The following is an 18203-nucleotide window of genomic DNA, read 5'->3' as shown; positions in this document are numbered from 1 at the left end:
CCTCTGTCCATGTCAGGAACTGTTGAGAGCAGGAGAGGTTTGCTATGGGGATTTGCTCCTGCTCCAGACAGTTCCTAAAATGGACAGAGGTGTCAGTAGAGAGCACTGTGGTCAGACAAGAAAGAAAATTCAAAAAGAAAAGAACTTCCTGTGGGTCACACAGCAGCTGATAAGTACTGGAAGGATTAAATAGAAGTAATTTACAAATCTGTTTCGCTTCTGGCACCAGTTGATTTAGAATTTTTTATTTCCACCAGAGTACCCCTTTAAGCTACAGCCAAAAACCTTAGGAGAAGAAAAGGATTGGGTATTGAAATTCAGCTTGCCTGATCCTTTCTTTCCCAACATCGAGAGATGACTGATAATGTTGCCACTTTTCTCTAATGCATATGGGGGCTTAAACTCGGGATCTGTAATGTACAGTGTATGTGTCTATGTACATTCTATGTCAAGGGAGCATCTGCGCTTGAGGCGCCGGCCATGACAGACACCAGCGGAGCCCAATGGACCCATTGACTTTTATTGGGGTTCATTGGGTTTCTGGCTGGTGGCTGTCACGTTTTTTGTAGGTTATTTGAGTGGATTCTGCAAGGGAGGCCCTGAATAGAGCCTTTTACACAGATGTGAACCTAGCCTAAGTGATTGCTGCTAAGTTGACGGACTTCAACCTTACAACATTATCTGTGTATTTTTAAGCCTTGTCAGGCCTGGCAGCATGAACAGTAACATTTAGACATAACTTGTGCAAGATAGCTAGCTGACCTTGAGGGGTCCCATTAGGAGCCCCAGTGATAAGCTGCTATCAGCTAAGGAAGCACTGTAGCAAGCAGCAGCACAAAGGCATCTACTGTAATTCCAATATATGTGTAATGACGTATGACGTAACCCCATTTTACCAGCTTAGTGTCCTAATAACCACACGGAAGGCTTAAAGTAACTTCTGTCAGAGACTGGTGACACAAAACTGAACAAGATATTTAGAACAAGTTCTTCAACATCAGGAGCCAAGAAAATAGGCAACCCTTTCAGATCTTTAATATGAAGAACAGGTAAAAAGACAAGAGCAGGTATCCTCTTATGTGGCAATGACCGCAACCTCTCTCTTACATAAGCAACGTCTTTGTCCCAGGCTGTATTGTGAAGGCCATGATCATTGTTGTGAGCTGAATGTGATCCAACTTGTATGGATCATTGTGTGGGGAGCTGGTACTGTTAAACTGCCTTTTCGTGGTGGGGGAGGAGGGACGTACTTGATGTTCTCAGTTTTAGGAGGTCAGACAGAATGTGCTTGTTTATTATTACAAAGGCAAAGCTGAGAGATTTAGGAATGACTCAGGGAATGTGCCCATTTAGAGAGGGTTTTGTTACCAGAGACAGGTCAGGGTGAGCTGATAAGTGTCTCCCTGTCAAAGGCAAAGGAACGAATAACACTGGACAAGGCCAATGACTTCAGGCTGTTTTTAGAAAGAAGAAAGAACAAGAAAGACTGGTAGTCCTTTCCTCTAACTGTGAGCACAACGAAAACTGTCTGAATTGAACTTCCTTAGATAGCATATCAATGACTGGCGTACAGTACACAATCCAGCTTTGTCAGCAGCATTCCCCTACGTCTTCAGTGTGGCCTAGGTGTCGATTGAGCTGGCATCATACGATCTTGTGCGAGGAGCTTATTAGAGAACAGACTGTAAAACACTTACATTTTCACTTCCAAAGTATATACCCTGCTGGCATACCATTCTATATTTTCCTTAAAAGATTTTAGAAGAAAGAAAAATGCTTTATGGTTGGAAATTGAATGTTATATGTTATAATTTTCTGGACCGGCAATTTACATATATTTCTGCCTTTCATTCCTATTGCTGGTTCATGCCATCCTCATTTCAAAACAGAAGGTTATTGGTGGGTCAAATTCACTGCAAGGAAGAGTTACAATAAAAATGTAGAACTTATAGTTAGTATACAAAAAATAAGATTGCAGAAGCACTGTTGGTCAAAAAATGGAGACTATTAGAGCACTTTTTGATCAAAACGTGTCCCCAATTTACCACGCGGAGGTGGCCTCACTTTGGATGGGACCCTAACGCGCTCATTCTACTCACTTCTGCTGAGGAAATGGTCACTGACTGGGTGACATGCAGGATCCACTATCAATTTAAAAACAATATCACATACTACAATATCACATACTGTGGTAGGATTAAAGAGAAACTGACAGCTTGTTCACTCACATACCAGGGTATAGTATGGATAAACAGTTTTAAAAACAGGGGTTACTCACATTTATTGATGAAGTACTTGATGAAGAGTTCTGGCCGTTACTATAGTCCTTTCTATAGCGATGCTGTGCGCAATGGAGACGGGGAGACGGTTCACCAAGCTCCTCTGCCTCCTCAATATTCACTGCCCAGCCCGCCCCCGTAATGAATATACAAATGTATTAACTCTCAGGTCACTAGGACATGAGAACCTGCTAGGGGTGAATGCCGCTGACATTTGCATATTCATTACAGGGGCAGGCCACTTGAATATTGAGGAGGCAGGCCACTTGTGTTGAGATGGTTGCATTGTTTCACATTTCCCATAGAAAAGATGGATAGCGCCAACCTTAGCTGAGGCTAAGTTGTCCAAAGGTCCTATAGAAACCATAGGATTTGTAATATGTATGCTCTTCATATATATACAGCCACATTTAGGCTTTAGGATGCTATCAATTCTTCTTCACAACTTTTCTGCTCTATTCTCAAACTGTTAGGTGGGCTTTATCATTGATGCGTCCCCCAGTTGTTGGTGGGGCGCAACTATGGAGGGAGGACTGATTTTTTTTGCTTCAGAGGCCACTATCTTTGGTTCTATCAATCTCTGGTTGAACTGACTATTTTTGTGCTTATTTTATTGTTTTTATGGGTTCAGGAGTCAAAAGATTATTCTAGGTAATTTGTTCTTGCCATGGACTACAACCGGATGATGCACAGGCACCTCCATGTTCTGGCAGATTATGGCCCAGTTGAAAAAAAGATTAAGAAGCCCTGGTCTACACTGCTGAACTAAGGGGAAATCTCCACCAGTCATAGTCCAACACCATAGTAACCTCACTGTCAGTGTACCAGGTATTGGCTTCACAATAGCTTCACTATGGCATTTGCCAAAAATGAGTTTTTGGTAAATGGATTTCCAGACATTTATAATGAGGGCCATTGCTTAGAATCGGTGATCGATAGCCAATCAATAGGAGATTGATTCACGATGTCCCTACTTATCAACTGACTAAAGCGGCGGCTTCAATAAGACAAGCTGCATTACTAGATACAGTTGGAGCTGTGTCTGGTAACAAATGAAGGACTACAAGTTCCAAGGCCCCTTCAAACAGATGATCAGCTAGTAGTTGTACCCCTATAGATCAGATATGAAACCTCTTTAGGATACATTAACATGTGCATATTTTGCTGCAGATTTTCCACTGAGTAGCAAAATCAGGAGCAAATCTGCAGCAAGATACGCAGGTGTGAATGTACCCTTTGGGCAAGGTTATACAGGGCTCATCCACATCGTGTTTCATGCCGCGGATGCATCAACGGCAGTCACAGACTGCAGAGCGAACTCTTTGCTGTGACCGGGTAGCTCTGTGTGTCCGCTCGCAGCAGCGGATTTCTACAGTGGGAAATCCGCAACTACAAGCGAATACACAAAGCTAGCAGGCCCCAGCTGGGAGCTTACTCTGCAGTCCCTCGGTGACTGCCGTCAGTGCATCCGCAGCGTTAAATATGCTGGGGATGCGCCCCATGTGACCCAGCCCTCGAACAGTATTTTGTTGATGCTGTATATTGGTAAACAACTGTGTGCCATTGGCCTATATGAGAATACAATGATCTGTATATAGCAGGTGTCTTCTTGAAGTTGTAAACACTTCTCTGTACTTTTACTTTACCCGCCTGCAAATACTGTTCTTCCGCAAGCTCTTGTTTTGATCTGTATTTTGAGTAGACCAGGTGCAGTTTGTTAGGTTAGTGAGCAACTCACATCTGTCATCTGACAAGGAAGGAATTCCTCTAGAGCTTTAAATAAACTAGGTGAGATAGAAATATATCTGAGGATTAGGTATGGGAAGAGCAGATTACAAACTCTCCTGAGCTGATCCTTAGCCTCACCCAGAATGTCCCCGAGAGACACCGTAAACATTCAGGTGTTTGGGCCACAGAGGCTCATGTGGGTATACACAGCAGAGCAAACACCAGTTCCCTGAATATCCAGTCTAGTCAATTCAGTATCGTAGAGTACGTGTAAGAAACATGATGCATTGTTACTTATTAACTATTGTATGTGTGGAGGTTATGAAGGATCACTGCGGTGCTGCACATAACCTCAGCAGGTTGCATTACCGATTGCTTCCATAATGTGTGCAGCCCCACGTCACTTCAAGTAAGGACATTCCACGGAAAACAAATGAAGAAGGTGCAATCCAGAGAAACTCTCACAAACTGTTTAGTTGAGCGTAGTAAGATAGAAAGAGGGAACATGTGACCACTAAACTCAGTCTGGGTGAAGGCCTCCTATGTAGGATTTCCATTCAGTAGACATTTAGGTTGTGTTCACACAGTGCATTTTCAGCTTTTTCATGTGTTTTTCTGCAGTCACTGTAAAATTGCTCCAAAATTGCGGGAAAAATGCATCAGAAACAAAGAAAACAGCACCATGTGAACGCAGCCTTATGGCATGATCTATAGATATACCATAAATATTTGTGGTGGCAAGGCACTCCCTCAAGCAAGAAAGACTAAAACTTTAGGAAAAAAGTCTTGTTGCACTGGCAGGAAATAGCTGCGGTGTGTATTATAATAACATTAAGGGAGCATGCTGTGCCGTATACCCCAGAACAATACCCACACGATAAACTTCTGTCATAAAGACCGTACAGTATAATCATTCGTCTGTCAAATAGAGGCAGATAATATCTTTTAATTTCCGTTTTGGCTCAAGTCTTGTTTTCTGGGTTGATAAAATGTAATATTTCTTTGATATGACTTTGTGAAGCCATTGTGCTCTGCTGTCCTGTGAGTTTATGAAGGCGCTCATTCCCTAAGATGGGCTCTTTAACCATCTCCCTTCCTTTTTTACAGCTGCCTAATATGTTCGGTGACCTGCGCTCCACTTTTATTGCACTGATGATTGGCTCTTACGCTTCCTCCGCAGTTACCTTTCCATTCATCAAGGTAAGGCGTTGTCATCTGCTTACAACTATTTGTGGTTTCTGAAGTCGTAACCTTATTTATTTGATGACCGTGGAATACACTTTTAGGAAAGGTATACATTAAATCCACCAGACCAGTCTCAATTTCAGCTCACAACAGACTCTCGTAGAACAAACAATTGTAGAGCTTAGTAACAAGATGACCCTTGGGGTATAATCACGGACTAAGTAGTAAGGCATGGCGCGCCTTCACCACTGCATTGTAAGCACGGGTGAAAAAATGACACAAGTACAACTGGTTTGATGCAGCTATGTATGCACATGAAATCCCCATAGGCCTATATTTTGGGTTGGTAGGCATTCTGTGTGCCACCATATGACACTGTATTCCACTTAAGAAGCAATCCCTAGAACCCATACCAGAATATGTTGCTGCCCTGATAGCATATCTCTACTATATGCCATCAATATTAGATCAGTGGGGGGGGGGGGGGGGGCTTTGTCTGACCTCTGAGAACCCTACTGATCCCAAAAATAAAGTTATGTTTTAGTGTTGCTTCTCCTTCTAAGTTTTCTCTGCACAATGGCACTCCAAGCCACCAGGGAGTCAGCGCCAATCAGAGCATTGATGTCCTAGAGAGAAACAGCTAAAGGAAATGCAGCATTATGCCAGAGGTCAGACCCCCAACTAGCCCCAAAATGTATTGGAGCATTTGGTATGTGTAGGTAAGGATTCAGCTGAAGATTTCAACACATCTGAATGCCTATTATGTCATCTGTGCAGAGAAGGTTTAAAAGAGTACACTGTGCTAAAGTAGTGCTGTGTCCCTTCCATTCTCAGTATCAGTAGAGGTCCCAGAGGTCAGACCCCCACCATTTGCCATCACTTAAATTGAATGTTTTTGATGTTAGAAGGACGTCTTTAAAATACAGAAGCCTGAGGCCCCTTTTCTGATAAGTGACTTATCAGAAAAGGGGCCCCAGGTTTCTGTATTTTAAAAAAGTCCTACTAAAATCAAAAACATTCGGTTATATTTAATCCTGTTGAAATTTGGACTCATTTACACATAACTCTGTTTTATAGATAATTAAAGGGACTCTGTCATCAGCATCACCTGCACTAACCAATAGTTTAGTGTTGGGGTGATGCTGATAACAGATTCCTTTTAAAGAGCAATTTAAGCAATGGCAAATGGTGGGGGTCCGACCTCTGGGACCCCTATTGATACTGACAATGGAAGGGACACAGCACTGCTTTAGCACAGTGTACCCTGGTACCTGCTAAGCCATGCGCTCGTGACACAAACATGTCTAAAAAGGATTTAAAACACATAATAAATTACAGGGCAAGTCATATAATACAGTTTTTGGCATAAATATTACCAGAAGTGTATTTGCAGTAGCATTTCTGTCCCACTGCACTAGAACGAAAAAAAAGCTGGTTTGTGTCCAGGCCATAAAGAGGCTTGTTCCTTACTGTTGTTATTGCGTCTAGTAGTAAGTTATCTGTCACTAAGACCTAAAGCTAAGTTTCCACTTGTTTTTTTGTGTGTGTTTTTCCCAAAAAAACGCCAAAACGGCCCCATGCGGCCAGATTTTAGCTGTAAATCAATGAGATATCGCAACATTCTTTTTCCACTTTACATTTTTCAGTTTGGCATTTTTTTTTTTGCTTTTGGCATTTTTTAACTCTTTTTTAGCTCCTTGGCAGTTTTGCAAAGTCGCAGCATGTTGAGCCTATGGCGTTTTTTTCCCCAGAAATCGTGGCATTTTTCTCCCATAGAAGTCTATGGGAGTAAAAAAACGCCAAGAAAAACGACATGTGGGTTTTAACTTTGGCGGGCGGTTTTTATTCCTTTTGGGACTTTGCAATCTAAAAAAGTGATGGAGATACCTTTTTTTAATAAAATTTCGTAGGGTACCATTAAGAAAAATATTTAAAAAAGATACAGTAGTGATGGAAAAAATTGTATTCAACGAAATTTATATTTTTTTTATAATGAAATTTTTATTAATTTTTAAACAGGGATCAATTTATGTGGGCTGGCCGGGCACTAAAAATGTAGCTGACAATAATAAAAATGTAGTGTGTGTGTGTTTTTCCCTATTTTTATTTTTTTAAATTTTTTAGGTAGTACTACTACTCCCAGCATGGAACACACGGTTCTATGATGGGAGTAGTAGTACATTTACTAATTGACAGATCGCCCGTGTCACTTCTGACACCCGTTGTGATCCTCATGTATAATATATAGATGCGGCCGGACGTTCTTCTATGGTCCCCTGCGCTGACGTATATATACACCTATTCATATTTCCCACAGAGAGCTGTGATTGGCCAAATGGTTCCAGCCAATCACAGCTCTCTGCGGGAAATATGAATAAGTGTAAATACACGTCAGTGCAGGGGACCATAGAAGAGCGGCCGCCCGCATCTATACATTATACAGGAGGATCACAGCGGGTGTCAGGAGTGACACTCACTGCAATCTGTCTATTAATGCAGGTACTACAGCTCCCAGCATTGAGCAGAGTGTGCTCCATGTTGGGAGTGGTAGTACCTGCAGTTAAGGAAAGATCACAGCGGGTATCACTCCTGACACCCGCTGCGATCATCCTTCATCCCTGAAATGCGGAGCAGCTTACTCCTGCACTTGCATCTCTGCTTTGTATTCCGGACGGCCACTCATTCATTCATATTTCCCGCTGAGAGCGGTGATTGACTGCCACCATCCGGCCAATCACCACTCTGGGTGGAAATATGAATGAATGATGTTCTATTCACATTATTAGCCGGTCCAAAGTATAGTGCAGAGATGCGAGCGCTGTATAGAGCTGCTCCGCATCTCTGCTATATTATGGACGATCGCATCGGGTGTCAGGAGTGACACCCGGGGCGATCTGTCTGTTAGTACAGGTACTACTACTCCCATCATGGAACAGTCTGTTCCATGCTGGGAGTAGTAGTACTACCTAAAAAATATTTTAAAAAAGTGAAAAACACACACACTACATTTTCATTATTGTCGGCTACATTTTTTGTGCCCTGCCCGCCCACATAAATTGATCCCTGTTTAAAAATTTATTAAAATGTCGTTATAAAAAATATAAATTTCATTAAATACATTTTTTTTCCATCACTACTGCAACCTTTTTTTTTTTGCTTTTGGTACCCCACAAATTAAAAAAAAAAACGTCAAAAGGGCCAAAAATGCAATTTCCACTCAAAGGCAAAAAAGCCAGAAAAAAAATGCAAGAAAAAAATGCCAAACACAGGAAAATGCTGTGGCGTTTTTTTCTGTCGTTTTTTTGGGTCACATAAAAACCAACTCTAAACTTAGCCTAAGGGTTTTTTTCAGTGGCCTGTTGGGTTAGTTTCTTTGTATTGTTTGTTAGCAAATAGCAGCTAATCTGTGTTTACTCTGAAGATGTTTTTGTCTAGTTACGTTACCTAGGGACAGTTGTGGAGACCCTGGCTAGTCAGTGTTTGTTAGCGCACCATGTACCAATGTACTTCAATGCACTTTAAGCTTAAAGGGAATCAAACACTTGGTTCACCTGCAATATACCGATGCACACGGTCACCCAATCAAAATGATGTATTACTCACCTAGATCCATGGACCGGGTTCTGGAGATACATGCTATATTAGCCTCCGTTGCTAATATGTTAATGAACCCTCTTTATACAATGGAGGCGGGAGCTGGTGTCTTAAGCTTCCCTCCCTCGGTCCTCTCTGCTCCCATATGTGAAGACTCTATGACTATTTATGAGGCGGGCGGGCATATCGTGGAGTGTCAAAACAGGGTTGTCTCCGGTTAAATCATGTCCTCAGAAATAAGGGAGCATTCACACATACAACATGGGTGTCTGCTTATTTATTTCTGTGGACAGGACTTAATGTAGCCATACACATTAGAGGTAAGTACCGTATTTTTCGCCATATAAGACGCTCCGGCATATAAGACGCACCCAATTTTAAAGGGTGAAAATCTAGAAAAAAAAAGATTCTGAACCTTCAACCTGCGGACCTCCAGATGTTGCAAAACTACAACTCCCAGCAAGCCCGGACAGCCGTTGGCTGTCCGGGCTTGCTGGGAGTTGTAGTTTTGCAACATCTGGAGGTCATGCCAGGAGTTGTAGTTTTGTAACATCTGGAGGTCCGCAGGTTGAAGACCACTGGTATGGGAGGTAATACTCACGTGTCCCCGCCGCTCCGGACCCGTCACCGCTGCCCTGGATGTCACCCTCCATCGCTGTCACCGCGTCCCCGGGGTGTCCCTGTCAATCCGGAACGTCTCTGCTGCCGGGTATCCTCGCTCTCCATCGCCGCCATCACGACGCTACGCAGGCTGCTCCTATTGGATGACGGGAAGGCGTGCGCGACGACGTGATGATGACTCCGGCCATGCAGGGGATCCCGGCACAGAGCAGACACCAAGGAGGCAAGTAAGGTCCCTCCCGGTGTCCTGCAAGCTGTTCGGGATGCCGCGATTTCAACGTGGCGGTCCCGAACAGCCCAACTGAGCAGCCGGGTTAGTGTCACTTTCGCTTCAGACGCGGCAGTCAGCTTTGATCGCCGTATCTGAAGGGTTAATACAGGGCATCACCGCGATCAGTGATGTCCTGTATTAGCCGCGGTTCCCGGCCGTTGATGGCCGCAGGGACCGGCGCGATAGGACAGGTTTTAATGTGTATTTGCTGTATAAGACACAGCAACTTTTCCCCCCCAGTTTTGGGGAAGAAAAAGTGCGTCTTATACGGCGAAAAATACGGTAGATTGAACAACCATTGAACAATTGTTTTGCCATCACAGCCATACACATTTTAGTCCATGTTGCCCGTTACAGTCATACATGACCAACCTGGCAAAGAATGAACAATCCTCTAAGAACATTCTGTCATGGAAATATAAAAATAATTCATACTTCTATACACATTTGCTCCAGAACTAATCAAATATCTTTCTTAATGTGCAGGTTATTTATGACCTTGGTGTGAGTTTTATCACTATCCTCATTGTTTGGGCTGCTTGCGCTGGACTTGTCTTCTTCAACTGTTTCTTCAACTGGCCACTAGAGCCCTTCCCTGGACCCGAGGACATGGACTACACGTAAGGGCATCACAAGCACTACCAGGTTACTGCCATCATGGTACTAGTCTGCATCATCCTCATTTTTTCTCATATTTACAGTGTGAAGATAAAGTTCAGCTGGTTGGGATTTGACCACAAGATCACAGGAAAGCAGTTCTACAAACAAGTGACTACTGTGGGCCGACGACTGAGTGTAGGAGGCTCCATGAAAAATCCCAAAGAGCTGTCAGCATTACAGGAAGGGAATAAACTGTGCCTGTCTACAGTAGACCTGGAGGTCAAATGTCAAGCTGACAATGCAGGTACCGTATTTTTCGCCCTATAGGATGCACTGGCATATAAGACGCAACCAATTTTAAAGGTGCAAAATCTAGAAAAAAAGATTCTGCACCCAACAGTGATCTTCAACCTGCGGACCTCCAGATGTTGCAAAACTACAACTCCCAGCATGCCCGAACAGCCTTTGGCTGTCCGGGCATGCTGGGAGTTGTAGTTTTGCAACATCTGGAGGTCCGCAGGTTGAAGACCACTGGTATAGGAGGTAGTACTCACGTGTCCCCGCCGCTCCGGACCCGTCACCGCTTGTCACCGCTGCCCTGGATGTCGCTCCATCGCTGTTGCCGCGTCCCCGGGGTGTCCCCAACACTCCGGACTTCTTCTTCCCCGGGATCCACGCTCTCCATCGCCGTCATCACGTCGCCGTTATCATGTCACTACGCACGCCGCTCCTATTGGATGACGGGATGGCGTGCGCGACGGCTTGATGACGTCGAAGGAGAGCGCCGCCATGCAGGGGATCCTGGCACGGAGCAGACACTGAGGAGGCAGGTAAGGTCCCTCTCGGTGTCCTATAAGCTGTTCGGGACGCCGCGATTTCACCGCGGCGGTCCCGAACAGCCCGACTGAGAAGCCAGGTTAGTGTCACTTTGGCTTCAGACATGGCGGTCAGCTTTGATCGCCGTGTTTGAAGGGTTAATACAGGGCATCACCGCGATCGGTGATGTCCTGTATTAGCCGCGGGTCCCGGCCGTTGATGGCCACAGGGACTGACCCGATAGGTGTGTATTCGCCATATAAGACGCACCAACTTTTCCCCCCCAGTTTTGGGGAAGAAAAAGTGCGTCTTATACGAAAAATACGGTATATATCTTAGTCTGACACACCACCAGTTATTCCAGCACCATCTAAACATCTGAATGAAAGCTTATTTTGAATTACAGCAAATGAGAAGGAATATACTTTAGGTTAAGCTAACACGATAGAACATTACGCACATTCGAATAATCCAGCGTGCGCTAGCTTGGAAATGTTCCGTTTCATAGACAGCAATGCATTTCCAAGCAGAATCTGCAGAAAGGATAGACAAGTCTATTCTTTCTGCAGATGTTGAATCGAAGACCCCGTGTGCACATTGAAGCAGAATCCCATTGATATCAATCGGACTCTGCTGCAGCGAATATTCCATGTGGAATATTCCAGCGGAATTCCGCATGGACATTCTACCGTATGAACATAGCCTAACAGTTTAGTTTATATTTATCATTCTAAATATATGTAGTCTGTCCAGTTATCCCAGCCAAACTAGAAATCAAGCATTACAGAAAGATTGTGCAAAAAATGGTGCAATGTACATATTCCAAAAAAAAATAACACATCTGAGTTTCTGTGCAAATGATGAAAGCTATAAGGGTTATACTGCTTCCCCAGACATCCCTTCTGCATTTATAACCTGTGGTTAGACATTTGCTTTTCTGCTTGCAATAACATCAGCTTCCTGTTAAATTAGATCAATAATTTCCTGTCCTGGAGTTTTATGTTCAGAGTATGAAGATGGAATTAATTCTGATCTTTCTACAAGCGCAAGATTCTTATCACATCATTTCTGTCAATATTGCATTTGCTTTGCAAAATATATTTTTGGTTTATTCAGAAGCTCATTGGCCTCTACAGCCTACAATCTCCTGCTGTACCACGTAAAAACCACCATGTTTTATTATAATAGGGCCGATCTTTTCTTCTTGTACTGAGTATAAATGTCAACCTGTGGGAGTTTGCATTGTGGCTCAGATTGGATCCACCAAGTCAAGCTGACCACAGGGCAGTCTGATCAGTGCATTATGAGGCGCCCATTGTAAGAAGAAATTGCTCATGTACCTAAAATGTCTCTGGATCAAACCTACAGCTAAAGGGGTATTTTGGCTTTATACATCTTATGCCCTATCCAAAGGATAGGGGATAAGATGTATGATCACAGGGGTTCTACCACTGGAGACCCCCGCGTCCTCGGGGCAGTTACCCGGCATTCTGTTCCGGGCACTGCCTCCGAAACCGGGACTTGATGTCACGGCCGCGCCCCCTAGGGATGTCACGCCCCCTCCTTTCATGTGTATGGGAGGGGGCGTGAAGGCTGTGATCATACATCTTATTCCCTATCCTCTGGATAGGGGAAAAGATGTATAAAGTTGGAATACCCCTTTAATGTGCACCCTCAAATACCATGTCTTTGCAATGTAGTAGATTTAAATTTCTGTGCTGATAGACTTCTCAAAATATCTTTATATTAGTCAGCACTCCGTATTTTTATTGATATTTTTTCATGTAGTAATAGGCATTCATTGAGCATATGGTAATGTATAGCAGAATAGCACTGCAAGGCTCAAAACTAAAATAGGATCTACAAATACAGTAATCACTCGAAGTGCAGTAAGTGTGTCTCATATATACATACCCAATTGTTTAGGGAGGAAAGTTCTAAGTGCTCAGTTTTTTTTAATCTAAAGCTTAAAATTCCCATAGGGTTGAATGGTACAACTCTGACTACCTACAACCATCACTATAGGGAGCTTAGGCTCTGGTCACAATGAAACCATAACAGCAGCACTGGACACAGTAAATGATGGACCCTGATGGCAGCCAAAGGACCCCATCGACTTACTGTATAATGAAGTCTATTCCGTTCTGTTTTGTTGGCCTGTGATTTCACTAAATAAATAGTGGTGCATGCTGCACTATTCATCCTGCTGAAAATACCCACGGAAGCATTTGACAGTGTTTCCCAACCATCGTAGCTCCAGCTGTTGCCTTTAGCTGTCCATACATGCTGGGAGTTGTAGTTTTCCAGCAGCTTAAAGCACCCCGCTTGGGAAACACTGCCATTGGAGCTTGAAGTCGGTAATAAACAGGTATGCTTCTAAGCTTCCTTTCGGAGCTGTATCATTTAAGCAAAGTTCACATCACTGTCAAGATCTGTGCCATTTAGGGTCTGTTCGGCACCAAGCTAAGGAGCCAAATTGACTTTTTGCATGGACACTGCCAGGCCCCCCACGGAAAACAATGGGATGATGAAGTTGGATGTTTACCTTAAAGGATACTCCGGTGGTGCCAGAAAGTTAAACAGATTTGTAAATTATAGGTGAGAAGGGGATCGATGGCACTGCCCATGTAGTTAGGATCAATCGTATGAGATGCGAGAGTACTAACAATACAGTAGTCGTCCGGACAAAATATAAATGAGTCCATATCGGAGGTGCTGGGGCGTACAAAAAAAGCAAGTATCAACAAAAAACTATCTGCAGCCCAATATCCCCGGTTATTTCCATCAGAGGAACGTAGAGTCCACAGCCTAGCGGTGAGTGCAGGAGTATTTAGTTTCTTCTATACTGAAGATTTGTAAATTACTTCTATTAAAAAATCGTTATCCTTCCAGTACTTATGAGCTGCTGTATACTACAGAGGAAATTCTTTTCTTTTTAAATTTCTTTTTTTGTCTTGTCCACAGTGCTGACACCTGATGCCCGTATGAGGAACTGTCCAGAGCAGGAGAAAATCCTCATAGCAAACCTATGCTGCTCTGGACAGTTCCTGACACGGACAGAGGTGTCAGCAGAGAGCAGTGTGGACAAGACAAAAAAAAGAAATTCAAAAAGAAAAGAATTTCCTCTGTAGCATACAGCTGCTAATAAGCACTGAAAGGATTAAGATTTTTAAATAAAAGTAGTTACCAATTCTGTTTATCTTTCTGGCACCAGTTCATTTAAAAAAAAAAAGTTTTCCACCGGCGTACCCCTTTAAGCCAAATAGATGTGAGGTCTCCACTCTGTTAGCTAGTGTCCTAGTATTGCTCTATTCTAGTATTTTAAAATCTATATTAATATTTTTAAAAAACACACAGAAAACATTAGGAATTGGAAATACTGAATGTGCTTATGTCTTTATTTTTCTTCAGCGACTCCTTCTTTCATGAAGAGCGTTTTCAGCCCCATATTACTGCTTAGCCTTATTACAATGTGTATTACTCAGCTCCGTCTCATCTTCTACATGGGAGCCATGAACAACATCCTGGAATTCTTGGTGGATGGAAACTTAGAGACTGGTAAGTAGTTTGCTGCTGTCGTCTTGGGTCAGCTACACACTGTATAGTAACTATTCAAGCACTTATCCCTTTGTATTGTATAAGTTATAGGGGGATGTTTATCAATGTTTGCTTATGTATTCCTTTTTTTAGTTCTTTTTTTCTTACTATTTTTTTTGCTTATGTGCGACGTATTTATCAACTGGTTTCAGCCTGTTGATAAATTTCTTTCACGCAAGCAAATTATTATTTTTTTCTGCTCCATGTCTGAGCTGGAGTAAATTTAGTCGGTTTTTTCATGTGATGCAACTTTTTTGCGACTTTCGCACTTGATAAATCTCGGACCACTGCAAGTCAATAATCACTTTTTGCTTTGGTAAGCAAGTTTCTTTTTTCTTTGCTTAGGGCACTGCACAATCAAAAAGTCGCACAAGATATAGAGTAATAGCACATGCGACTTTTCTTGCGACAATTTTAAGCAAAAAAAACTACTAAATGCTTTGATAAATGTCCCCCATAGACGCTATGTACGTTAGAAAAAGAAGGCTATTGATCACCTCATTTACAAGCCTATAGGCCAGTGTTTCCCTACCAATGTGCCTCCAGCTGTTGCAAAATTACAACTCCCAGCATGCCCGGACAGCCTTTGGCTGTCCGGGCATGCTGGGAGTTGTAGTTTTGCAACAACTGGAGGCACCGTGGATGGGAAAAACTGCTTTAGGCCAATACCTATGAGATTGCACACATAACTGCATGAAAATGTATGACGGAATGCACAAGAATTAGACGAACACACCCATAGATGTCAGGGTTACCTCCATTCCTCAGCCTGTGGCGGCTGCTGTTTTCTGGTTCTTTTTTCTTCTTCTCCGAATTCACATTTAGTCTGATGTTTCCTTGTAAGGGTATGTTCGCATGTTCACACGGTGGAACGTCTGCACAAAAAATCTGTGGCGACATTCCACTGACAGAGGAACGCCAGCAGAACATGCCTGCGCTAGGACCGCTCGGAAATGCGTCATCCTATAGACAGCAATGCATTGCCCTGCGGACTCCGCAGAAGCATTGAACATGTTCAATGCGTATACCGGAACCAGAAAAATCTGGAGCGGAAATTCTACCGTCTGCTGTGCAACAGAATCCCATTGAAATCAATAGGACTCTGTTGCTGCGGAATTTCCGTGCAGAATTCTTCTGCAGAATACTGCACAGAAATTCTGCCCTGAGAATATTTGTTGCATTGTGCCGGGATTGATCACAGGTTGTCATTTAACTCTATAGGGAACCTAGCACTGTTTTATATGCATTCATCTTTTATGTGATTTAGAGAGGTTTAAAACAATAAAAATTCATAGTCGTACATAGATTGCAAGGACGAGCAGCAGTACATTGAATTCAATTCTCGGCTGATAGGTGGGAAGATATTTGGGGTGCTGGGAGTAAGATGCCTACCAATGTAGTATTATGGCCTACCCAGAGAACAGGCCACCCATTTTTAAAGACTGGTTAACCCCTTTAAGACTAGTGTCAGACTGTAGTAATATCGTTGTGTATTAGGGCTGCAAGACTTGGATACTATCTGGTTCTGTTGATCTGATCACTTTACGGTTTTGCATCTGGTAGAACTGTGCAGTGTTTTGGTGTTACAATCCATAATATAGACCCTAAAATGCTGCTGTCTGGCATTGGCTATGTGTAATCTGGAAGCTACCCCCAAGAAGGAGGCCTTCTAAAATGCATCCATGACCTTTACAAGCAGTATTTTGTTCATCTGTCAGCATCTCATGTGAAAGAGTAAAAAAGGGAAGTGTCGGAGGTTCTACAGCGCCCCCCAGTGTGGAAACTATTTTTAGCAAGTGATGAATTAATGTGCTGTTTACCTCAGTTACTCATTCCAGATTGCAAAATGTTATGTGGCAGAAGTTCAGAGAGGGAAATCCAGTCTGAACCTGATCTATCAAGAACGATGAAACCATGAGCTGAAAGTCATGTTATGAGACAGGCCCACAGGCATGCAAAAATGCACACACAGCTCCGACCTGGGCACGTGAGAGGAGGAAGCGGGTACACACGGAGGCTGCCAGCTGATCGCCTGTGTGACTGGGTTTAATCAGGAGGATGGCTGCCTGTTTACATCCATTCCTACATACAGAGCACATAAACAGCTACAGACATGCATACAAACAAGTTATATCAGGACACTGCTCAAAAAGATAGGTGCAAGTTATACAGGACACTGCTCAAAAAGAGAGGTGCAAGTTATATCAGGACACTGCTCAAAAAGAGAGGTGCAAGTTATATCAGGACACTGCTCAAAAAGAGAGGTGCAAGTTATATCAGGACACTGCTCAAAAAGATAGGTGCAAGTTATATCAGGACACTGCTCAAAAAGATAGGTGCGAGTTATACAGGACACTGCTCAAAAAGATAGGTGCAAGTTATATCAGGACACTGCTCAAAAAGATAGGTGCAAGTTATATCAGGACACTGCTCAAAAAGAGAGGTGCAAGTTATATCAGGACACTGCTCAAAAAGAGAGGTGCAAGTTATATCAGGACACTGCTCAAAAAGAGAGGTGCAAGTTATATCAGGACACTGCTCAAAAAGAGAGGTGCAAGTTATATCAGGACACTGCTCAAAAAGAGAGGTACAAGTTATACGGGACACTGCTCAAAAAGATAGGTGTAAGTTGTATTTGGAAACTGCTCAAAAAGACAGGTACAAATTATACAGGACACTGCTCAAAAAGATAGGTGCAAGTTATACAGAACACTGCTCAAAAAGATAGGTGCAAGTTATATCAGGACACTGCTCAAAAAGAGAGGTGCAAGTTATATCAGGACACCGCTCAAAAAGAGAGGTGCAAGTTATATGAGGACACCGCTCAAAAAGATAGGTGCAAGTTATATCAGGACACTTCTCAAAAAGAGAGGTGCAATTTCTAAAAGAACACTGCTCAAAAAGAGAGGTACAAGTTATACAGGACACTGCTCAAAAAGAGAGGTACAAGTTGTGCGCAAACAAGTTTTCATCATTTGCATACAAGTTATCAGGCACTGTATTTTTCCAGTTGTTGTGATGCTGCCGTTCAGAACACACTGTGTCTTTTGGATCCGCAGCAGCTAGGAAGCTCATGTTTCCTAATATTGCCCTGCAGTGTATGTGCAAGCAGAGACGTAATACATAAGGTCATGTGAGGAGAATGCATCCCATTGGATTGCATCTAGGGAAATTACTTCATGGAATAAGAGCATAAAACAAACACAGGGAAAACAACAAGAGCAAAACTATGGCTGAATACAAACAATCTAATGATTCAGAATACTGGTAGAACAATTGTTTTTCCAACAATGGTAGCCCTGGTGAATCTTAGTAACAGGAAAAGAATGGCATATGCCCAAATGGCATGTTTAGTTTATTATGACCATAATGACTACAGCATTAGGAAGCCTAATAACTTGCCATTAAGTCATGTGACTGTCTGAGATTGCAGCACGTGCCAAACAGGGATCTGAGTGGTGTCATGACATAACGTCCATTATCCCCAGATACAGTATCATAAGGGTTGGGAC

General features: G+C 42.9%; 1 protein-coding gene across 3 annotated transcripts in view; it reads left to right on the top strand.

Moving 5' to 3' along the window:
• SLC43A2 (solute carrier family 43 member 2) overlaps positions 1–18203 on the top strand; it is a 95845-nt gene that overhangs the window by 63568 nt on the left and 14074 nt on the right. For all 3 annotated transcript variants that reach the window (XM_056558682.1, XM_056558680.1, XM_056558681.1), the window contains 4 exons: positions 5115–5207; positions 10165–10298; positions 10380–10582; positions 14506–14652. In XM_056558682.1, coding sequence (XP_056414657.1) covers positions 5115–5207; positions 10165–10298; positions 10380–10582; positions 14506–14652 — 577 coding nt within the window. The remainder of the gene's footprint in view (positions 1–5114; positions 5208–10164; positions 10299–10379; positions 10583–14505; positions 14653–18203) is intronic.

The sequence above is a fragment of the Hyla sarda genome, chromosome 2 (genome assembly GCF_029499605.1).
Source record: "Hyla sarda isolate aHylSar1 chromosome 2, aHylSar1.hap1, whole genome shotgun sequence".
NCBI classification, from domain to species: Eukaryota; Metazoa; Chordata; class Amphibia; order Anura; family Hylidae; genus Hyla; species Hyla sarda.
The sequence above is the reverse complement of the archived record's forward strand: the minus strand, read 5'-3'. Positions and strand labels throughout refer to the sequence as shown.